At 49.2% G+C, this 22,146-nt stretch overlaps 1 protein-coding gene and 1 long non-coding RNA gene across 2 annotated transcripts in view; one reads left to right on the forward strand and one right to left on the reverse strand.

The window, feature by feature from the left end:
• Window positions 1-5,824, reverse strand: part of KCND3 (potassium voltage-gated channel subfamily D member 3) — a 123,330-nt gene extending 117,506 nt beyond the window's left edge. Inside the window, exon 1 of the mRNA XM_075115346.1 lies at window positions 4,644-5,824. Coding sequence (XP_074971447.1) covers window positions 4,644-5,752 — 1,109 coding nt within the window. The 5' untranslated portion in view covers window positions 5,753-5,824. The remainder of the gene's footprint in view (window positions 1-4,643) is intronic.
• LOC142067085 (uncharacterized) overlaps window positions 1-22,146 on the forward strand; it is a 179,546-nt gene that overhangs the window by 39,286 nt on the left and 118,114 nt on the right. The gene's annotated exons all lie outside the window — the stretch shown is intronic.

Consider the following 22,146-nt stretch of genomic DNA (forward strand, 5'->3'; position numbering starts at 1 on the left):
TCTTTCAAACTCATTGACCAGTGCAGCCGAATCTGAAAGAGGGAGAGCGATCTCGAAACCATTATGCTCCTGCAAATTGTAAGGGAGACAGTCAGACAGACGATAGATTCTCCTAGAGCCACCCCGAGGGCAGCGAGCTGTGGGGGCTCAGCCTTCGTTAGGCTGAACACACAGCATACCCCTAAGCTCGGATCAGAACAAAACCCATCAACGACCTCCGTTCCTGGGTCTGCGCCACTGCTGGTTTCTCGACACAAATGGCCTAAAGGTCTCAGTGCCGATTCCCTCCAGGATACTCCGCAGGGTTTTCACCCTTCTCTGTGCCAGCCTGCTCCCGGCCGGGTGGGGATGGGGGTGCTGGCACCCCCTGCTCTAGGTGCGGGTGCTCGGCTCTGGCATCCCCCGGGCCGGGGCACGGCCGCGATGCTGTGCAGGGCCCTCGGGAGCCCCGCCGTGCCCCGGCATGGTGCAGGCACTTACGTTTTCACAACTATGATTTGCTGCCTACGCCGCAGGTCGCAGACGCTGCCCGAGAGTCTGAAACATACTGCTCTTGTCAGGTGAAATGAAAACAGCTATAAAAAGCTTGGAAAAATATGCGCTCTGGGCAAAAATGGTGTGGGGTTTAGTTGCGTGAGAGAGGTCTCGCGCCGCGGCCGTGGTTGCGATGGATGCTGATGGGCAGAGCAACCGAGGCTGCCCCGTCAGCAACCAAGCGCTATTTAAAAGTAAATAAACCCTACGCGCTGGTAACAAGGTAAACAAAATTTATGATAATTAAACTGTCTCTATAGAGGTGTAAAACTGAAGGCTATTGCGTATCAAGTCGGCTAAAAAGAGAGGCGCGTGAATGCTGACAACGGGAGCCAGCACCGTCCTCCTCGGCAGCGCTTGTGTTTCGGAGGTGGAGGGTCCTGGGGGTCAAAACCTCCTGCAGAACACAGAGAGGGTGCTGGCAAAGCTAATATTTATTGTTTTGGTGGTTTAGACGAGGGCAAGAGAGAAGACGGGTAGCTGTTGGCCTCTTGAGAAAAATGTTTCTGCACGAATTGGATAGCTGATTTTGAATTAATTTTGAATAGTTGTTTCAGTAATTCAGATTGATTTAAGATGCACCCAAGAATAATGCTTTCATTATAAAACCTCCTGAGCAAAATTTAAATCATGCTAAATTAAAAACTGCCTCTGTTAAACCAGGGATGATGAGCACAGCAGAGGGATCAGAGATGCAGGGTCAGTATAATTTAATTCCTTTTCTTTGTTTCCCATTCCAGAAGAACTGTTGTACCTGTCTCCTCGGGTTGTTAACTACCTAAGGAGCTTGCATGTCGTCCTGGATTTCTCAAAACCGATTTGCATAGTAACCCCACCAAAGGCAGCACTTACTCTATTTCATGCAGTGCTTCACCTTCAAGAAGAAATGCATTTTTATTGCTTTTCATTTATGGGTCAGTCTGGAAATTCAGTTGTACCCTAAAGACACTTAGGAGTCTGGAATAACAGCAGCTGACGGACGGTACGGTAGGAGAGTTAATGGTTCCCTAGTGCTAGCCTTGTTTGTTTGCTGTGAGTAATCTTCCCTGTTTATATAAATTGAGCTAATTTTTAATACCTTAATAACATGGGAAAAGTTATCCTGCATGTTCCAAATCACTTTTGTAAAGCACTCTGTCACAAGCTGTGGTGGAATTCCAGTGTCAGGGAAATGTTCCCTTAGATGGATTTAAATGTTTTGGTGTTCGAAACAAAAAAGACTTACGTATGTGCATAGATTTGAGTTAAAAAGCATTGTGCTTTATAATTCCTTTTGTAAATGCTGGCTGAATTTTTAAGGGTAAATGGCAGAAAACATTTAGGATATTTAGAAAAGCTCTGAGTGCTGCTGAAATGCAAGCGGTGAACTGGCAACCGCTAACCAGGCAAAGCCTGGTGTATTAAGAAGCACATTAGAGACCTCGGCTGCATTTTTGGCAATGTCTGTGCGATAGGGATTGCCAGTACTCTCATTAGCAACAAGATCCTTCCAAACATATTGAAACGACTTCTGAAGAGAGATGTATATGAAATATTGTATGAAAATGCCAATGTGTCAGCACTGAAAGGTTTCATGGGGAAACGACGGGGGCCAGGGGACGCTGACCACCCACACCACGCCGTGGGAGCCAGGAAGGTGGGAAGGACCCGGCGCCAAAAGTTTCATTTCTAGAGCTCGTGAATTTCTGTGCTGTGACACCAAGCCGTGGGCAAGAGCTGTTGCATGAGCCAAGGGCTGGTGCTGGCACTGCCGGCACCTCGCTCCACCAGCGCTGTCCCTGCACCCGGGACCCCGCCGCCGCCCCGACCAGCTCCTCCAGTGACCCCGGGAGGTGCCTCTCCGAGGCCAGGGCTCTGCGGAGCTGGTCTGGCAGGAATTAGGCTTTTATGGCTCCCAGTAGCAACTTCTCTTTCTAGCAGAGGTTTTGGGCAAGCCAGTGGGGAGTGTGCGACTTTGGGTGCTTGGATAAGGAAACGCCAGGTACGTGCTGAAGGCGGTCGTAGGCAGGTAGGCATTGTCAGAGAGCACAGGGGCCCTTCGGGGTCTGCAATTACCGAGGTTTCTGAGTTTCTTGTAAGTCTGCGATATGACGCTAAACTTAGCTGATAGCCTATTTGCTAGAGACGCCTATTTTATTTAAAATCCTGCAGCAAAAATCCCAAATCAGTAATACTAGAAGTTTAAGCTTTAAAGCTTTGACAGCATTTGATAGGTCCCTTTCCAATGAACTCTCACAAACCTGTGTTTGAATGTATAATTTTTTAAATTCTTGTCAACTCATTAAAGGCACTCATTCGCCTATAATTTCTGTGATTACAACAGATTGAGAACACTTTAAAGTCCTCAGGAGCACTCTGGTTTGTCTATCCATGGGTTCGGAAAGGAAGGGAAGGAGAACAAGACCAAGTCACTGCACTGACGGGAACAGAGACTTAGTGCGTGACAGCACGTTCTGCATGTATTTCACAGGAAGGTTTGGCCCCAGCAGCACTGAATGTTGCCTTGACCCCAACTTCCCTGTCACAAAGGTATAGCAACGTACATGTGGGTGTGCACGAGCATGTGTACATAGAAAGGTAGGTGCAATCGTTATTAAGCAGAAATCTGACAACAGAACTGTGTTTTCATGCATTTCCCCCTTGTGGAGACAACGCACGAAGAAGCCACCCAGGACAGGCGTCCCTCTGATGCTGCTCTGATACGATGGTGAGAACCGACCGCTATGGACCAGTCAGAATACGGAAAGCTGAGCCACAGGGTGGGGGAGTGCTGGGATCTCAAGCCCAGATTCACTTTCTAAGCAAGCACAGACTTTTTTTCCAGCATAAGGACCTTAGCTTTTGCCACACAAACTTGCAAACTTTGCTTAGATGTTAGAAAAGGAGGAAAAAGAGATTTTTTGGTGACTCGATGAACAAGTTCTACATTTTCACTTAAAGAAGAAATTCAGACTTGCAGTTGTCATATGCTCAGGTTCTGTGCCTTTCTGACAGCTGAATTATGACTTTAATAATTTAAAAGTGCTACTGTGAGCCTGTTCATGTATAATAGGCACAGAGGAGTGTTTAAAATCAAAAGCAGTTTAGAGAAAAAGTGGTCACTCTGTTACAAGAATGAGAATTGTCTACATCTGAATGTTAAACTGTGTGAACTCTCCAGTGGGAAAACTCTTTGCCAAGTAACTATAAACTTAGTATATTGCTCTGAAGTGTGGAATTAAGAGATTGCATTTGATCATGACTTTGTGACCGCCTGAAGCAGCAGCCTGTGATGCCTGCTTTCTTTTACATAACCCCAGCGGGGTGAGGGCTTGGTCATTCTGCTTACAAAGGTTTTAGTTCAGAGCCGCAGAAGCTCAAATCTATAATCTCAGCAGAAACATCTGTAGGACAGAAATGAAATATAAGGGGGAAAAGCGTCCTCCAGGCTACATTTCCCGTGCTTCGACATCATTATCTTTGTACCTGTCCATGGGAGTGTTTGAAATTCTAGCATACTCGTATTTTTTCGTAAACTCACAAGTAAACACAGACAAGAAGCCCGTATCCTGCTCAATTAAGTAAGAAACAGATCATCTCCTGGAGATCACTGGGTATTTTCAGGAGTACGGCAGCCCACCATATCCATTTGAATTCAGCAATTCTATAATTCTTGGCACGTCAAGTGAAGAAACAATGACCGACATCGCGAAAAGAGACAACATATACATCAGCAAGCTTGTATAAAATCTGTGGCTCGAAAGAATGTCTGAAAAACCCATAAGCTCTAGTTGCCAGCTCCCTTGCACTCATGCCACTCTTCTCTCACGTCAGCTTTTCTCCCCTGCAGGAGGAGTGTGAACCAGGACCTGCTACTCCGCAGCCTTGCTCCTCCTGCAGGCATTTACCATTGCGCCAAGCATTTGCCAGGTGGGTGTAAGTGCGTTTTCTGGTTTATACAACCGCACATAAGCATAAACTGCAGAAGTTGTAAGGCAAAAAACAGTCAAGCCCTTAACAGTTTCAGCACCTTTTCAAACATGCACCCAGGAAAACGTTTAGGAGTAACTGAAGTCAAGCTCCCAGTACATGCTTGCCTGCTGCTCAGTAAAAGAAAGAGTAATACTCACCCCAGTGTTGTCATGGTTACAATAGTGTACCAAAAGGAAGCAGGAATGCTGGTGAATTTGCTTGCCGAGGACCCTTTCTCTGCATAAAACATCACAGTTGCAAAGATGATGATTGCCATAGTGAGGGAAAAGAGGAGAAAGCCAAGCTCGGAGGCACAGCTCTTCAAAGTGTAGCCCAAGATTCTTAAGCCTTGGGAATGGCGAGAGAACTTGAAAATCCTGAAAACCCTGAACACCCTTAGTGTCACAAAGGCTCCGCTGACGTCCTCGTTGTTGGTCATCACCAAGCCGATGTAGTATGGCATGATGGCCACCACGTCGATGATGCTCATCACACTTCTAATGAATCTGTAGCGACTTGGGGCCGCAAAGAGTCTCAACAGATACTCAACTGTGAAAATCATCACGCAAGCTGTGTCCAAGCAAAAGAAGGCCACAGCGTACCTTTCCCCACAAGGAAGCTCCTTGTTTCCAGGCACCGTGCCACAAGGGACAGTTTCCACGACATTAGTGATCACAGAGACAGCAATAAAGAAACCGGTGACATAGTAAAAGACTAAGGCTAAGGTGCTGGTGTGGGGGTTCTCGAAGGCTCGCCACATGGTCTGCCGGAAGCTCAGGGATGGCATGGACCCTTCTTGGTTGTTTTCTGAGTCATTGTCATCCATCAACCGCTCCGCGTTTTCCCGCTTTCTGTCTTTGTATTCTTCATAGCAGCAGTCCCCAATGATTTCAGGGAGGATCCCGTAGAAGGCAAGCTCTTCGTCGTAAGCAGAGATGCACTCGTACCTGGGGTAGTGCAGCTTGCCAGTTCTATAAAAATTTAAGATGCATCTAAAGACCTCAGGGTCCCGGTCAAAGAAGTACTCCTTAGTGTCTTCGTTGAAGAAGAACTCCTTCTCGGTGCTGCCCAGGAGAGTGTCTGGGTATCTCTCCAGTGTAGTCCTCCAGGTCTGGAAGCGCCTGCCACTCACGTTGAGAATGATCAGCTCATCCTGCCTCTTGTTTTTCTCTGTTGGAGCCAGTGGCATGGGGCAGTTGGCCACTGGCATCCATCCTATGGCGGCGGCCCTGGCAAAGGGCAACCATGCTGCTACTCCTGCTGCCATGATGACCCCAGGCCTTGTTACTGGAGAAGACAGTTAGGCTGCTCCTGGGACCTGTTGGAATTCAGATCAGTTCCATCTAAAATACAGAACAAAATAAAAACACAACACACGGTCAAGCGGGGGTCTTGCCCCATTGTGTTAGAGAGTCAGATATCGGTACGTAGACAAGTGTGTAAAACTGGCACGCCCTCATCTCCCGTTTGAAGAATGATGTTAAACAAGGCACATGATAATCAGCTCAGCGGGGTTATGGCATTATTATAGATTGAAATTTTGAATAGCAAATGATTCCTCATTAAAAGCATTTTAAAAGTAGCATAAACACACTAATTTATATTTGCTTCCTTACAAACAAGACTAATCCATAATTCCCCAGGTGTAAGCCTCATGTGCTCATCAGTTTAACTACAGCTGTCAAGAAAGAGCTGGGAACTCCGGTGAAATCAGCTCGCAGTTCACCCGGTGCAATTGTACACCATGAAAAGCCACGACTGGACTGAGCTGGGCTTCCAGCGTTAAAGAAGCCAATATGTGATGAGTCTTGCACTAAGAACATTTTCAGTTGAAAGAAATGGAAAATCTCCTCGGGTTTTCATTGGTTTTCTTCCACCTTTAATTAAAGACCTGGCCTCAGCAGCAGTTTTTTTCTGGTCTTTTTTGTTTAGAGATGGGTTCCACTCTTGTGAAATATTACATCCCCCGCCAGACTGGAGGAAAATCCTGACTTTCAGGGAAACCTTGCCCACAATGCATGAGCAACAGTAAGCTTGAGGCCCAGGTGTGAAAGCTGATGGATTAAGCTACCAGCTGAGTACCAAGAACTTCAGAATGAGGGAACCCCCAAAGCTGGACGGCTTTCTTCCAGCAGCAAGATACCGTCATTATTTCCTGGCTAACAGAGGCAGAAGTCCTGTAGCCTAAGAACTGAAGGACTCTTGGGTTGAAATGAAATACGTTCACTGCACTCTTGATTTTCAGATGAAAAATATCCCAAGCTGTCCAGTCCCTCAGCCACTGGAAGCCAGCATTGTCCTGAAATTAGTTACTGGGGTTCTGACCAGGATCTGATTATGAACCTTCTTTTTCTTTTTGGTCTCTGGTCAGAGCTCTTCCAATATTTAAGTTTTGTTTTAGCTAGTATTTGCTTTCACTTCCCTAATGTTTTTCGAACTCTACCATAAAATTATCTGGAGAAAGGTGCCATTATCATATAAGATGCATTAGCGGCCCTATCAAGAGTCGATTTATCAATGGAAATTCCATTGATTCCACTGACTCAGGCCCTCAAAGCCTAATTATATCCTCTACATGGTATGCTTCTAGGCAGTTTTACTCTGAAGTTTTTTAATTATATGAAAGCTGCCATGCCAGCCAGTAAGGCTGCAGCATTATTGATTTCAACAGGCCATCAAAATACTGAATAAAAAATGATGGCATCAATCTGTGGTGAAAATGGCTAAACCGCTCGCAGAAATGCTCTTCCTCTTCAGGGCACATTAACGTTCATCACCTTAATGTTGAGTATCTTTCTATGCAATTTTACTATCTAAAGGACAATTGAAATCCCTCGTGCAAGCATCTTGCTGCTGCTGGAAGAGGTTTTGTGATTATGAAACATATAATAATCCATAGCGATGCTTATCCCAAGGAGACATTTTGCTTGTATACATGGCGCTGGAGGAAACATCCCACAATATTTTCCTATAAAGGATTGGTCAATATCACTATGCACTATTGTTTCTCTGCCCCTGACGAGGGAATTTATTGGGTTGATAGTGCCAGACTGAGAGCCCCGGAGACCAGGCTCCTTCGTCTGTGCGGGGAAGAGGCCGAGAGCCGCACCACAAACTTTCTCTGCGCTACTTTGCGAATACGCCCCGGTCTTTAGCTGGAAGGCAGCCCTCGGGGACGCGGTGGGCTCAGCACGGCTGCCCGTTGCTTTTATCAGCGGTGGCAGGTCTTTCAAGAAACACTGCGTTAAGAACAGGACTGCAAAACAGGGGGCAGCAAAGGGAGAACCATTTCATTCGTTAATCACCAAATATATACAGGCAAATAACCAAGAGACCCGGATCACGCATCCCGTCCCTGTTCTCCCTGCTGGTAAACTGTCTCCTCTGCGTTTTAATTTCAATTAGCGACACCACCGCAGTCATTCTGCCAGGACTGATTGGCGACGTTCGGTGACCTGACCAGCTACGGTACACTGGATCCTCATCTCCCCTGATTTCTCAGGGGAACCTCACTAGAAGTCTCTTCTGTACTTTCATAACTTTGGTTGTAAATTCCAGGTTACCTACATTAGCTGCTGAGGCACTATAAATACTTCCCATATAATTGTTCTAATAAAGCGCTGGTAACTCATAAGTGACTTACACATTTTTAAATCAATTTTTAAAGATAAAATGGGTCCTTCCATGCTGGCAGTATATGTGGGGAAGCTATAAATATCTCAGCTGTGAAATGGACAGGAGATGGAAGCAAAAGGGGAGGAGAGGGCTAGTCTTCCTTGGAAGTTTAGTTCTCGTTTCTCTGCGGCAGAGATGCAGCTGGTTGAGAAGACTTAGTGCACACAGCTTAATTTTCAAAGTTGCATTAAATCTGTCCCGTTTGATCCTCAAAATATGCAAAACCAGAGTCTTTTTCAGCTATAAATTGTCTGTCCGTGAGGAAGGACCAAGAAGGAGGAAAGGTTTTGCTTTTTCTTGTCCATGAGTCCTTGGAACCTTCCCCACCCCAAAATAAGAGACAGAAAATGAAGAGAGGTAGGACTGGATTTGTGATTCAGAGCTGCACAAACTAAGTTGAGTAAAAAAAAAAGGAACTAACTAGTTTGTCTACAAAATATGGAAAGAATCCTCCTTTTCTGCACTCCTGGGATTTGGTAACTGCTGACCAGTCTTTTTAGGCTAGAAAGCAATTGGCTGGGCTCAAAATATACTGTACTGTCAAGACAGTCTCTTCAGCTCGCACAGCAGACAGACACACTTTAATTCTAACAAGCACATATTTAGCTATACACATCCTTCTAATTTAATTGCCATAATTTCTGCATGCAATTTGAAAGGAACTAGTTAACAAACGATCGGTAGCCTGCTGATGACATTTAGAAGACCTGGTACATGAAATAAGATAATTTGTCTCCTCCTGACTTAAAAAAGTCAGCATCTGTAGGGAAAAGTATCTTTTTTCTTTAGATAATGATGAGGTCAGTGAGATGGTGCAAGGAAGTCTGATAGAAGAGCCTGAGGCGTGAGCCCCCGGTCCCGCTCCCAGGACTCCCGACCCATCCGAGTCCCTCCCTGGCTACCGCGGGTCGTCTGCGCTGCAGCCGCTTCGTGGGCACCGGGGTTTCGTCCCAGTTTCTAACAAAAACCTGACAGGCATGGCTACGTCCGTAAAGCTCGGGAGGAAAACTTTGGAGAATAGTCATTTCTGTTCACCTAAAGGGTCAAGAAATAAACGAGAGATTCTTACCACGTTAGCTCCCAGCAGCAGTGCCGTACTTAATAAATCTCTCTTCATAGTCTCATGAAAACAGAAACAAAAATCTCATAGTGTTTCCCTTTCTGGAAGCAGAGAGGGATGATCTAAAATACGACTGCCAAACATACTGTGAGTTCTCGATGAGGCACTGCTAATGGGAGCAAAGAGCCTTGAGATCCTTCATTCTCTCCTTTCCTGTCCTTCTTGGGTCAGGCTCAGACAGCAAAGATATATTTGCTTTAAAGCAAAATATGTCAGCCAAAGCTTCAATATCCTCCGTCAGTCACGTATTCCTTCCCCTTCGCAATACATCAGATAATAAAACTTTCTGCAAAACATTCACTCCCTCAGTCCGTCGGAGAGATTTGGGAGCAAAAGCAACAGGCTTAGGATAAATGCATGCAAACTTCTCCCCTCCCTCCCAGTCAGCCCAGAGAGCCCCATCTCGCCGGCTCGCAGCGATGCCTTACCTGGCAAGGAAAGACACTCTCGGCACCCAAAAGTAGGGCTAAATCTGGGGAATGGGAAGGAAGGGGGAGCAGCCGCTCCGCAGGATAAAAGGTGAGCTGTGCTGCCTGCCTCTTGACTCCCTCTCTAAATGCAGTCAGAAGCAATCAGTAAATGTGATCATCGTTGTGAAAGTATATATAGAGAGATGACTAAACAGCTTCTCCCTCATTACTGCCGAGACGGAGTCTCTCCCTGCCTCTCTCGCCTGAGCTCGCCTCGCTTTGCCCCCTCCCCTTCCAGTACTGCTCGGAGCTTTGCTCTCGCTGCCTGACCGGGCTGGCAACGGCACCGGGGCCCCGCGAGCCCACTGGGGCACCCGCAGCGGGGAGATGGACCCCGCTGGTCCCGGGGAGGCGGGCTGCAAAGCGAGACCGAGGGAAGGCGGCGGGAGCTAACGGAGACACCGGCAAATGGAGTCGTTAAACATACACCCGAGCCGACCCTGCACGCTAACGTGGCAGCCGTGGCAAGGGGGGATGCAGGGGGGAAAGTCTGGGATGAACTTCACTGGTCCCTCCCGGAGCTCCCTCTGTGTCCCCGGCTCTCGGGCAGGCAGGGACCGTGCAGGAGAGGTCCCTTCTCCTGGATGAGAAAATGAGCTATTCCTCCAGCATCACAAGCCTACAGCCAACACCTCAGCCAGGGCGGGAGGCTACATCCAGGAATACAAATAAATAATTCAGCTTAAACCGATCTTTTCCTCTCTCCTGCTCCCCTCTTCCTTCCCACCGCCTGTCCCCCTCGTCCTGCTCGTCTCGCTCGCCCTGCTCCTGGGCAGCTCTTACCAGTCCTGTCTCCACACCACCTCAGCATCCCTCTTTCATCTGCGGTCAGAAGTTGGACTCCGCACGCTCAGAGACCCGGCATCCTTGCTCATCTATCTGCTTGTCAGTGAATCTCCATTAAATAAATAACTATAAGCCCAAATCAGAGCAAAGCGGCCGTGCCCTGCTCTGCCGGGCAGATCCCGGCAATGACTGATGCGCCGCAGCGATAGTTGGTGACTTCCATAAAGTAAGACAAATACATACGCGAAGCAGGTTTGCTCGGCCGCCCCGCCATAGCCCCGCGCCCTTCCGCAGCCCCGCACCGCGCTGGCAGCTACGGCCGGGAGCTGAGGGGCTGCAGCCGCCGGCTGGGGACGGGGGGGCGGAGGGAGGGGGCGAGGATGAGGAGGGCGCGGGGGTGGCAGCGAGCGGGGGGCGGCAGCGAGCGGGGGGCGCCGCTCCTGCCCCTCGCCCCCCTCCCCCGGCGTCACCCTCCCCCCCCCGAGTGTGCCCACCCCCCCCACCCCGCGGCCCCCCCCCCCCCTCACCTCGGCAGGGCTCGCCGCCCCTCCGCCTCGCCCGGCGCTCCCGGCCGCGCCGCCAGCCCGGCTCCTCCGCTGCCATGAGGCTGCGGGAGCGCGGAGCGGCGCGCCGCGGGGGCGGGGGCGGGCGCGGGGCTGCGCGCGCCGTGCGCGGGCGCGGGGCGGCGGGGAGCGGCGGTCAGCACCGCCGGGCGGACAGCTCCGCCGAGGGGCGTGGCCGCTGCGGGGGGACCCCCGCACGGGCGCCCCCCACCCCCCTCCGCCACCTTCTCCCGTATCCCGAGACCCCCCGGTCTCCGCCGCACCCCCCGGTGTCCCCCCTGCCCCCCTGGATGCCCCGGTCCCCCCGCAGCCCCCGGCCCCCGCCGGCAGGTGTCACCCCGAGCGAGGCGGCCCCGCTCCCGCCGTGCGGCAGTTCCCGCAGCTCCAGGTGCCGCGGGAGGCGGCCGCCGGGCTGCGGGACCCTCCTCGGGCTGGCTGCGGGGGTCTTCCTCTGGCGAAGCCCCGCAGCTGCTCCTTGCAGTTGTGCCGCTTCCAGCGGGAGGGGAGAAGGCGGGGAGGGGGACCCGCTGCGCCTCTCTTGTTTTGAAATAGGGGAAACGGGGACTTTGCAAAGCCGTGATGAGCAGGGTCCGATTTCCAGGTGATGTCGTGTGCCTGTATGACAGCGCGCCTCTCTTTGAGAGCTCTTGAACCAAGGCCTTAGTGAAAAAATAAAATATTTAGAACAACTCCAAACCTTTCAACTCTCTGGTTTGGAAATCTGAACTGGAAACTCTAATACCAGAACCCTGTTCAGCCTGGTTCTGTGCCTTAATGTTGTCCAAACACTGATAATTCAATTCAATTAGTAAAAAACAATACTAATTTGTGAATGTCGGGTCCCGGGTAATCCTGCCCCAAAAGAGTTTTTCCCCCGGTACCATTTGTCGGCTCCATCACGATGCCTGCAGACTGGCTAATGAGGTGGTGCAAGGGCAGCCCATGTGGCCTTTGCCTCAGGGGCGCTGGCGGCTGTGCGCTGGACACCCGAGCAGCTGTGTGCAAAGGGGAGCCTAAAACTTCCCTGAGAAACTTTCCTGCAGGAACTGAGGCAAATCAAAGCATCCAGGATCCGTCCCTATTAGTTGCCGTCAGAACTGCCTTCCTCCTTAGCGTGCTTCCTACAGCTCCACTTGCTCTTTTCCTCTCGCAGATGCTCAGAAGAAAGCAGAACCACAAACCAGACATTTCTGTGACTTACAACGTCGTCCCTTCCCAAAACTTGCTGACCCCCCTCCCTCAGGCGGGCGAGCTCTGGCCTCGCTCTCTGCTGGCTCTGGCCTGGCTGTGATTCTCAATAGCTTTTCCCCCATGACTCGGCCCCTTTTAACTTCCGATCTCTATTAAAAAGCTAATTTGGGAGCTCTTTTTCAATGCTCCCAATTTTGTATTTTTAAATAGAGTGTGAAAGTCAAAAGCAAGCTAGCTGCACATAGTCTGATGTGAAAATATTCCCTCTTCTCCTTGTCTTTTTATTTATCTTTTTCTTTGCTTCTGTCTCTCTTTTTCTCTCCTTAACTCTCTCTGTCTTCCTCTCTTTCTCTTCTGCGCTTTCTGCCCTCCCCTTTCTCCCTCTTTCTAGGAATATCTCCTTAGGTCCTACTGCGCCAATTATAGGCTTTATTAAAACTTTTTGAACAACTTTTTCTCATTCTGTTACTGAACAGTAGAACCTGCCGGTGCTGAGACAAGCCGTATGTGCAGAGAAACCCCTGGAATAAGCTATGCGTGGGTAAATATCGATATCACATATAGTTCGCTTGGGTTTTTTTCTCTGCCATTTTCTTCTGTATTTATATCCTTTGCCTCCACAGTGTATTTTATTTATTGTGTTTTTCTTTACACTGGGTGCTGTCCTGCATTAATTCTGCATCTAAATACCCCATTGACTCCGCGGCCATGCTGTATAAGCATTCTGTAATGACAGTTGCGGTAATAAAGCTAGCTTGGTTGCTTGAAATTACAGCGTGCCATAACATTCTAGCTTTGTAGTCTGATTATGTCCTATAGATTGTGCCAACAGTTTCCTTGCTCTGGAGCCAAGCTTGTGAAAATGCCTGCATAGATTAAAGAAAGATCATTAATATGATTATGCGAAAGAGTCAGTCTTTGTAACCTTAAAATTATAGATGTGGTCTGGTGATTGAACCAGCCTGGAAAACACAGCTGCTTAGGTGGATCTCTGCTCCTCTCAGAAACTCCCTCAGACCGTGGCTACGTGGCTACGTGAAGCTGTGTTCCTCGTTTCCGTCCAAAGGAGGAGTATAATAATATTTACTGACCGAAAGTATATTATGGGAATGGATAAATATTTATAAATGGCTATATGATTCCCGAAGGAAATAAGTTGTGTAGAAGAATAGAGAATGCTCTGCTTGTACGTTTGTCGGTCTGTCTACCCTCCCGTCCCTCCAGCTGACCACCCTCCGCAATTCCTCATGGGCTTCCTATCATGGAGCACAAATGCGCAGAACAGGTCCTGGAAACGAATAGATGAAGGAAGGCACAAGGCGCTCCCTATCCCGTCCTAAAAATACAATTAAAAATATCTACCACTCTCTTGAAGCCGGGTGCCTTCACGCTGCAGGTGTGGCGAGGTAAGGAGTTCACGTATCTGGCTCGCTCGCGTCTCTCTCTCACGTATACATTTTATCACTGGGAAACGCAGTGTCTGCTTTAGGGGCAGAAATGCTCTTTGCTAGGGCTAAGCTAATTCTGGTGAAAAATTTATTCTGATACAGGAAAAACTGCCAAAAGTTGGATTTGGATCAAAATTTTGCAGGATTTCTTATGCGGAAAACTAGACTGTTAAATCTGGAACTATTGTATTATTGTGACATGTTGATGACAGATGATGATGCGATTGATGACATATAATATTATACGAAAGACCATACTAAATGGTCTTTCATAACACAGTTCTGCCTTAGTTTTTTGCAGAACCAGTATCTGGAATGTTTTATCGAGATTTGTAAACAAAGAAACCCTGAATCCTCTCAGCGTCCTTTGGGAGTTTTTAAGGGGATCTTGTAACTGGCCTAAAAAATCCGGAAGGAAAAAGTGACTAATTTTCAAGCACCTTTTGCAGAAGGTTCAACACAGGGAGATGTTAAGGGTTGGGGGTTTATTTAGGATGACCGGAGGTTGCATCAGCTCCCCTTTGGGGCACACGGCAGGATTTACAGGGGTACCGTTGGCATCCTCGTGTGGTTCTCAGACCCATCCGTCCGTCCGAGACATGGGTGTTTGATGGACAGTCTGCGTCCCTGCCGCGGTCTGCAACCTCTCACTGCCTGTTGGTACTTGGGAACCAGGGGATTTGGTTCAAGGCCATCTCTGATTTACAGCGTGCTCAGTTTTTTCCCCCTCTATGCTTGGAGATTTTCCAACCTGAAATAAAGCCTCACAGGCAGCTGCATTCTGCCACTTCTTTCCAAAAGGGAAGAGGAAGGAGCCATGGATGGTGTCCAGCAGCTCTGCTAGCTAGCCAGCAGCTGCAAAATTTTCTGCTCAGCTGACCTTAATGAATCAAGAAAAGATCACACATGATAGTAGAGGGAAAAAAACCCTTGAAGGACAGTAGTGATACTGAATCAGGGCTTTGATTTATCGTCCCCCGTCCTCTGCCTCTCCCCGGTGCGTACCGTGTCTCGCTCTTCCCGTCTCACGGTGAGTGAAGCAGCAGTGCTGGTTTGCGATGCTGCTCTCTGCAACAGCTCATCAGGGATTGTGCTTAATTGGCCATATTCCACGTTATCAGCATCCAAACACTAAGTAATGAGAGCCTCGTGTTAACATTCCTGATCGCAGATGAGAGCGGAGTGTCGCCCAGGGCAGGTAGGGGAGGGTGGAAAGCAGAGCCTGGGCGCGCGGAGGACACGGGGCTGTTCAGGAGCAGGTAGAGAGGTGTGTTAGTGGCAAGAAGGCAATGCTGATGGATCAATTAGCACAGAAATGAATTGGTGTGCCTGGGTGTTCCGGGCCTGCTTGTGAGCCAATGCTGCCTGTGATTTGCCTCTAGTTATGCCTCCAAGAGAATGGTGCCACCCGTGCAACAGGCCTGACGCGCCTCTTGCTGGTACTGCGGGCGGTGGGGTGCCGTGGTATGGTCGCCGAAGGCAAGGGAGTTAGAACAGGGCGACATCAAGGAGAGGGAAATTAGGATAATTGGCTTAAAGCTGGAAGCTCTGTAAAAGCATATGAATTCTTTGCTGCTTTGCTGTACTCTTCGCTGCTAGTGCTTTAGTGTCTTACAGTCCAGGCAGGACTTTACACGTTGTTCTTTATCCAACTGCTCTGCAGCAACTTTCTTTGCAATGATCTGCCTCCGGCCGGTTGGGAGTTCTTGCAATTATGAGTCAACTGAGGCTAAAAAGCTCTGAACTGAGCAAAGCACAAGCCAGCTGCACTCCTTTGGTCTCACACACATTGGGTTAACCAGGCACCGTCCAAGCAATCATCGTTATCTCCTGGAAGCTGAGAGACCAATTAAGGAAAAGCAAAAAAAAAAACCCTCCAGACCAACCTGAAAGAAATGATTAATGTTAAACTATCAGGTTTGGAATGGTTACCAGAGCTGGAGTGATGCTGAAGGTTTTGCTGCTAGAGTCAACAGTACAATAAATTGCTATTGCAGTTTCTTGGTGGCTCATAACCAGTAAATCAGATCTGTGGAACTATAGGTTTACTGTGAATTCAAGGAGTTGTTCTTTCATTTTTTAAGAGTGCATTTTAAATCAAGTCAACAGCCATAACGCAATATACAGCCTGCCTAGCTACTGTCTGGGAAATGAATCCTGTACTATCCTGATTCCTTTTTATTATTTTATTATTATTATTAGATACGGGGACAGGGAGATTGTCCTTGTTCAGCTGATCAATGTATGGGGTGTAAAGAAGCTTCTGCATCAGAAGCAATGGCGTTTCCTCCACCCAAGGCCTGCGCTTCGGTTGCTTGGTTTTGGGCAAACTGGAGTAGAAAACAGCTGCTCCCACGTGCCGGTGTTTCCCACAGACGTACAGCAGAGCGTGGCAAGGATGGCCAGTAAGAGCCAGGAGCCTTGCTTTTTCTTTTTCTTTCTTTTAAGCTCACCTGCCTGCTGTAAGCTGCTCACCATGTGAGATCGTTATGTTACAGCATCAATCAGTGTGGCCTGGGCTGGCAAGGGAGGTGATAAAAGGCTGAGGCTACCACCTCTGAGGCTGCTCCTCTGGGCATCCCTGTGGCCAGGGAAGGAGCTTTCCCACCCTTGTGGCAGAGATTCCCCGCAGATCCAGGCAGCGAGGGCTGGGCAGCCGTGGCCCAGACGGTCTGGATGAAGAGTTCATTCGCATTAAGGTGCCTGTGTGGCGTATTAGATTTACAGAGCTGTGGCTTCCTTCTGCCTCGTGCCGTAAGGACCCCGTGCGCAGCACCGCGCTCGCCCGTCGTGCCGGTGGCTGGAGGCCACGGACCCGTGTCTGCGAGGTTAGTCCCGAGTTTCAGATCTATATAAAGATTTACATACTTCTGCTGCAGTGCTTGGAGAGCTTTGGATGTCTTTTGAATTAGACACTAAAGTGTTTGTGGGTAAAAGAAAGTACAGAAGGTGTTGGGCGAAGGGACCCCAGGCGCCCGTGGCTCTCGGGCCTCCCGAGTGGCTGGGCAGTGGGGGTCTGGCCTCCCACAGGCAGCGGGAGCGGCCCGGGCTGTGGTGGGATGCTCACGGCTGGTGGGGGGACGCTGCAAGGACACAGGAGAGAGGGAGGAACCAGAGGCTGTAGTAAGGGCTTTGCTGCTGCTTCTTTTCTTGAACCTGTGTTTTGTATTTTCTTGCTGTGGGAGGAAATTGCTGTTGTTCTAGATGCAAACCTCGTCTCCTCAGTGAATTCCCTTTTCTGGAAGGAAGCCTGTGTTTGTTTTCCATTTGGGGTTTGATTGAAGCACGCTCAGGGAAATAGGCGGCAGAGCCGGGACGGCAGCCGCAGCTAACTCTTGATTAGGGTGGGGGGAAGGAGGTACCTGTGCACCCCCACGGCTCTCAGGGGTCCGGCGATGGGGGGCAAAAGCCTCCTCTGTGCTGGCAAAGCCACGCTGGGCTCCTGCCGGGGGGTTGCTGGGTCCCTTCGCTCACCTCGGTGTGCTGGGAGGCCCTGTCTGTCGGCGGCAGGAGCTTCCCCCCGTGCAATGCGCTCGGGCTGGGGCAGCATCGCGGGCTGGGGGGGATGAAGCCCCCTGTGTGCACAGCCGGAGCAGGGCATGAGCATGGCTTCGGAAATGGGCTCTCGTGTGTCCCGCAGGCTGCCGTTCCCCGGCCTCCCCTTTTCTCAAATGTGGCTCTAGACCTCTGACCTGGCGATAAGGATTTGATTGATTTTCCCCCCCCCCCTCCTTTTTTTTTGGTGGGGGGTTGCCTCTCCTTCCGAAGCCTGGTGGCTTCATGCAGCACTTTGGCTGTGACCTGTACAGGGGTGAGTTTCTCCTTCTATGCCGATGGCATTGCTGGAGGGGTGGCTCTCTCCTCCCTGGTGGAACTTCTACTGAGACAGACAAAATGTTGAAGATAAAAGTGAAAGGCTCTACTTCTTGTAAGCCCTTTTTTCCTGCTGCTTAATTATTATACTGAAGATAAAAATAGCTGAAAAATCACTGAAGAGGCGACGAAGGCTTTCTGCAGCAAATCTCGTCCCTTCAGAACTGGCCCCGCTTTGCCTCCGTACGCTCCCGCTCGCCTCTCAAGCCAGGGTGGAGACCCAGGACGGACCTGGGGCTGTGCTTCTGGTCTGCTTGTCGAGAAACGCAAGGTTAGAGGCCCTTGCTGGAGATAATGCCTGACCCACAGTGCCGGGGTAAGGCTTGGCCAGGTGGGAGCTGGGTAAGACGCACCGGAGCAGCGGGTGAGCACGGGGCCGCTGCGGGCTTGGAGCCGCCTCCGCCTCTGTTTGCCTGGCGTAGCCGAGGGCTGAGCCCAGCAGAGCCTCGCCAAAGGTGAAATGTGTGTGAACGCGGCGAGGACTGTCACCTCTGTCCGTTGCTGGATTGCGGCTCTGGTCTGTGCTCGAAAGGTAGGAAGGGTCTGGAGGAGGAGCAGCCCCTTGTGCCGATGGCTCTCTGTGGCAGGTTTGCTGCAGCGAAGGCTGCCTCGCTGCGAGCGTGGGGGGCTCGGACCTCCAGACCTGGGCGGTGGCTCGGAGCGTTCCCCACCGGTGAGGAGGGGACGGCTCCCGGCTCATTGGCAAGGGGGAAAATCCAAAAAGCAGAGATGGATTCTAGCCCCAGATCAGTTTAACCCCCCACCCCCCTTTGTGTACATATGTAAGAGAATGCTAGTAGGCAGAAATAGATTTACTCTTTTATCTTGGAACAGATTAAAAATAATTTTACCTGCGGGCAAATTCCATGACTAGAATTCAATCTCTATCTGATTTTTTTTAAAATTATTGAATCCGGTAAGGTCATTATTTCTGTCTTGCTCTAGCAGGATGTAGTCTCTAGCTAAAGGGGAGGTTTTCTGTGTGCGTGTCGTTAAGGGCTAACCTGGAATTCAGGTCTTAATCCTCAGTGCAGACCTTTGATATAGAAAGAGGGCTTTTGTTAATGCGTTAACTTACACTTGCTCAGAGCAGAAGCAGTAGCTGATAGCTTTAAAGTAAATTCAATTAGTATTTTTGGATAGTCTGGTATTAAATGAAGTTCTTCACAAATGGAAAATCTCTCATCTAAGCTTCCCAAGAAGCTCAAAAGCGATATTTATGCAAACATCTCTCTGAGCAGGAGGTTCTCTTGCCCTTAGATAATGCCCATGTGAGGGACATCTTGCTTCTTAACAGGCTGGAAGGTCAGTCATTAAAGGGGTTTTTGCAATATTCAGGCACGTGCCGGGACACTGCTGGTCTTTGCCAGACCCTCAGCTTCTGAAAGGAAGCAGAAAGCAGACCTTGTCTTTATTTCGCTTTTCTGGCTCGTTACCAATACCGTTTAGCCGAGGAGGTGTTTCTAACTTAGCCCTGTGACTCCATCCCATCGGGCACTACACTTGGTAGCCTGCAAGAACGGCCCCCGAGCTGGGTGCTGGCGCCGCCTCCAGCTGGGAGGCAAAGCCCGAGCGCAGCGCTGCTTTCCCCGGCGCCAGCCGCGAAGAGGGTTTCGCTCACTTGAGTTGTCAGAGGGATAAACTGTCTGAAGATTGCGCAGATGTTGGGAACACGATCCCACTCGCTTTGCCGTGTAAAAAGACAACAACTGTTGGGCTTTTTATGTCTACTAGGAAAATGCATAATATCACCAAATAGGCAAACTCTGGTGTCGAACGCAATTTTACTTCTATTACAGGCAGGGGTGAGGTTGATCAAGACACATTGGCACATCTCTTTTAAATACGGCTGGTTCTGCACATAGCAGAAATTCAGGGTTAAACTAATTAGTAATTTTGACTTTGTATTAGGTGACAAGCTGGCAAATAAAAAAGAGAATTTGATTTTTCCAAGTCGCTGTGTTTCTGACCAGGAGGCCTTCTAGAATGAAAATTCATATTGTTCACCCAGGAATGAGTTACACTAACTCCTTTTTTAAATTAGGTAAGATAACATCCATCGTTGTAGCTCAATGCTTAGATAATGCATTTTCTAACACTATGTGTAGTATTTCTCTGTGCAAGGAATAACGTGCAAAAAGTAGCACAATCTAGAATGATACAGCAGGGCATAATACAAGCCAGCTAAGATAGGAACGTAGGAAATGTTTAAATGGCAAGTAATAAATCCACGTAATAGCATTCAGATAGAGTTCAATCCAAGTGATGGCTTTGGTATCGATGAAACCTCACAATTTTATGCCACTTCTTATTTGGATAACTCTGAGTTTGCAGGCGGCGCCCAGCTTCTCAGAACAGCCACTGGAGAGAGAAGCAGCTCTTTATTTCTGCTGATGGCAGAAATGGAGGCACATACAATTCCTCTTTTTCTCAGTATTCAAAATGTTAAAGAACCTTTTCTGCTTTTTTTTTTTTAATTGCAAAGATCCACCACCTGAGATATGAGACACTACCTTCGTCTGCATGAAGTTAGCTGAGGGACAGGGGTAAACTATTCTGGGCTAAAAGCGACAGAGAGAACTAGGAATTTGGGTCTGACAATTCCTTTATTGCTATTATAAACCCCAGCAGAAAGAAAGGAGACTGAACTTTCCAGTATTTTGCAATCTAGTATATTACAGAAGCCAAATAAACCGGTACCTTATTCCCCTGGCTGCGTTACTGACTCTGTTAGGAGGCGGAATCATGCGGCACTGTGTGAAGCACTCGGCGTGTTCGAGATCAGACCTTCAGATGTAAAGCTTAAGGAAAAGCAAGGCAAATATTCATGAAAGTGTCTGCGTTTTATGTGACCTCCTTTCCACCTCAGCTTTGATCCGGGCTGCTGATCCGAAGAAGAGATTCTGATTTACATTTGATAAGGCTTACAGTTTTTGGCAAAGGGAAGCTCAAAAATAATCCTTTTCTGAGCAGATAAATCATCTAAAGCGCTCAAACATGCAGGCAAAGGAACTGGTAAATCTGCCAGCTGAACTCCCGTGATTGCTTATTTTCAGGAGTCCCTGCTGGGAAGCTGATCTCCGGGGAACGCCGGCGGTGGCTTGGTCCGTGGCCATGGGGCGCGGGTTCGCCCCGCCGCACAGACACGGCGCTCTGGTGCGCGGGGCCGAGCGGAGCCGCGCGGGGCTGACACGTAAATCCGCAGCTGACCCGAGCACTGAGCCCGGCAAGGTGCTGACTTCAGAAATATTTAAAGTGAAGATCCTGAAGGCCCAGCAAGCCAAGGGGCTGCTAATGTGCACAAAGGTAAACACGCACTAAGTGCTTTGCTGGTCTGTAGCCAGGGGGCTGACTCTGGAGGATCCCAACCCCTGTTAAAATGTGGATTTTAGACCCAGCTGATAACAAAAGTTGTCACGTTCGGACCTGCTGCTGGATGTGGAGCTGTTCTGCTGTAGGGCCCTTCAGGCAGCTGTTTGGAAACAGCTACAACCCTTCCTTCCCATAAGGACAGCGGTGAGGAGGAGACTGGTTAGGATTATTTACTAATTAATGCAGTACCAGTAGACATGTGAATAGGTGTTCATTTAAAACTCCTGCTGGTTCACAGCGCGAGTGAGACCAGTGCCTTGCACACCACTGAGGTGCTTTTCTTGGCTCCAGCCTGAGGGACCCTGCAGGAGAACCAGGTATGAAAACACCACCTCTGCTGTTACAAACGTTTACAGTTCTAAACAACAAAATAATGAAAGGAACAATACCACGGGTCTTAACTAGCTCTGGAAAGACATCAAAACAAATGAAACCAATGTATATATCATTTTTCTGAGCCCCTGATAAAGACTGCTCAAGGGACTGGGCCAGGTCTGGGGTCTCACTCCTATAGAGTATCTCTTTGCAAATATGCACACGTATAATGTCACAATAAATCTGGAAAGCCACTTGTGTGCCACTTGGAGAGCAGATAAATGATACAAAACAAGAAAGGACAGTGCAGCTGATAAGCACTTGTGTTGCCGTTGTCAACCAAAGCAGCAGCGATAACAACAGAAATATAGGGCTTTCCACCGGCCGATGGCTCGGTGCGGCGCAGAGACGATCGGTGCCTCCCGCTAAGGTGCCCGTGGCAGAGATGTGTAGAGGCACCAAGCACCAGATTCCCCCATGATTTTGAAAAATCAGAAACTGTGTAACTGAGCACAGAGTGAGGTGAGGTTCCCAGCTTTCATTTAAACCTTGGTTTTTGCCCTCATAAATATAAGAAAAGGCTTGAAAATGTGAACTGAAGTATGTTTGCTTGAGGCTACGCACGATCGGAAGCAGAGCTGTGCCATGCCCTGCCTGTCCCACCTCTGCAAGGGGTTGCGGCGGCGAAGCCACGTTGGTGGCACTCGGGGCAAGACCAGCTCCCGGTGCTCTCTGCTAGTGAGGCGTTTGGTGCACGTACAAAACGGTTTTATAACAATAGTGTTTTGCAGGGATGCCTCCCGTTACAGGGTCAGCTCCCCATCCTGGACCACCTTCTGCTGTGACTG

The sequence above is a fragment of the Phalacrocorax aristotelis genome, chromosome 21 (genome assembly GCF_949628215.1).
Source record: "Phalacrocorax aristotelis chromosome 21, bGulAri2.1, whole genome shotgun sequence".
In the NCBI taxonomy this organism is placed as follows: Eukaryota; Metazoa; Chordata; class Aves; order Suliformes; family Phalacrocoracidae; genus Phalacrocorax; species Phalacrocorax aristotelis.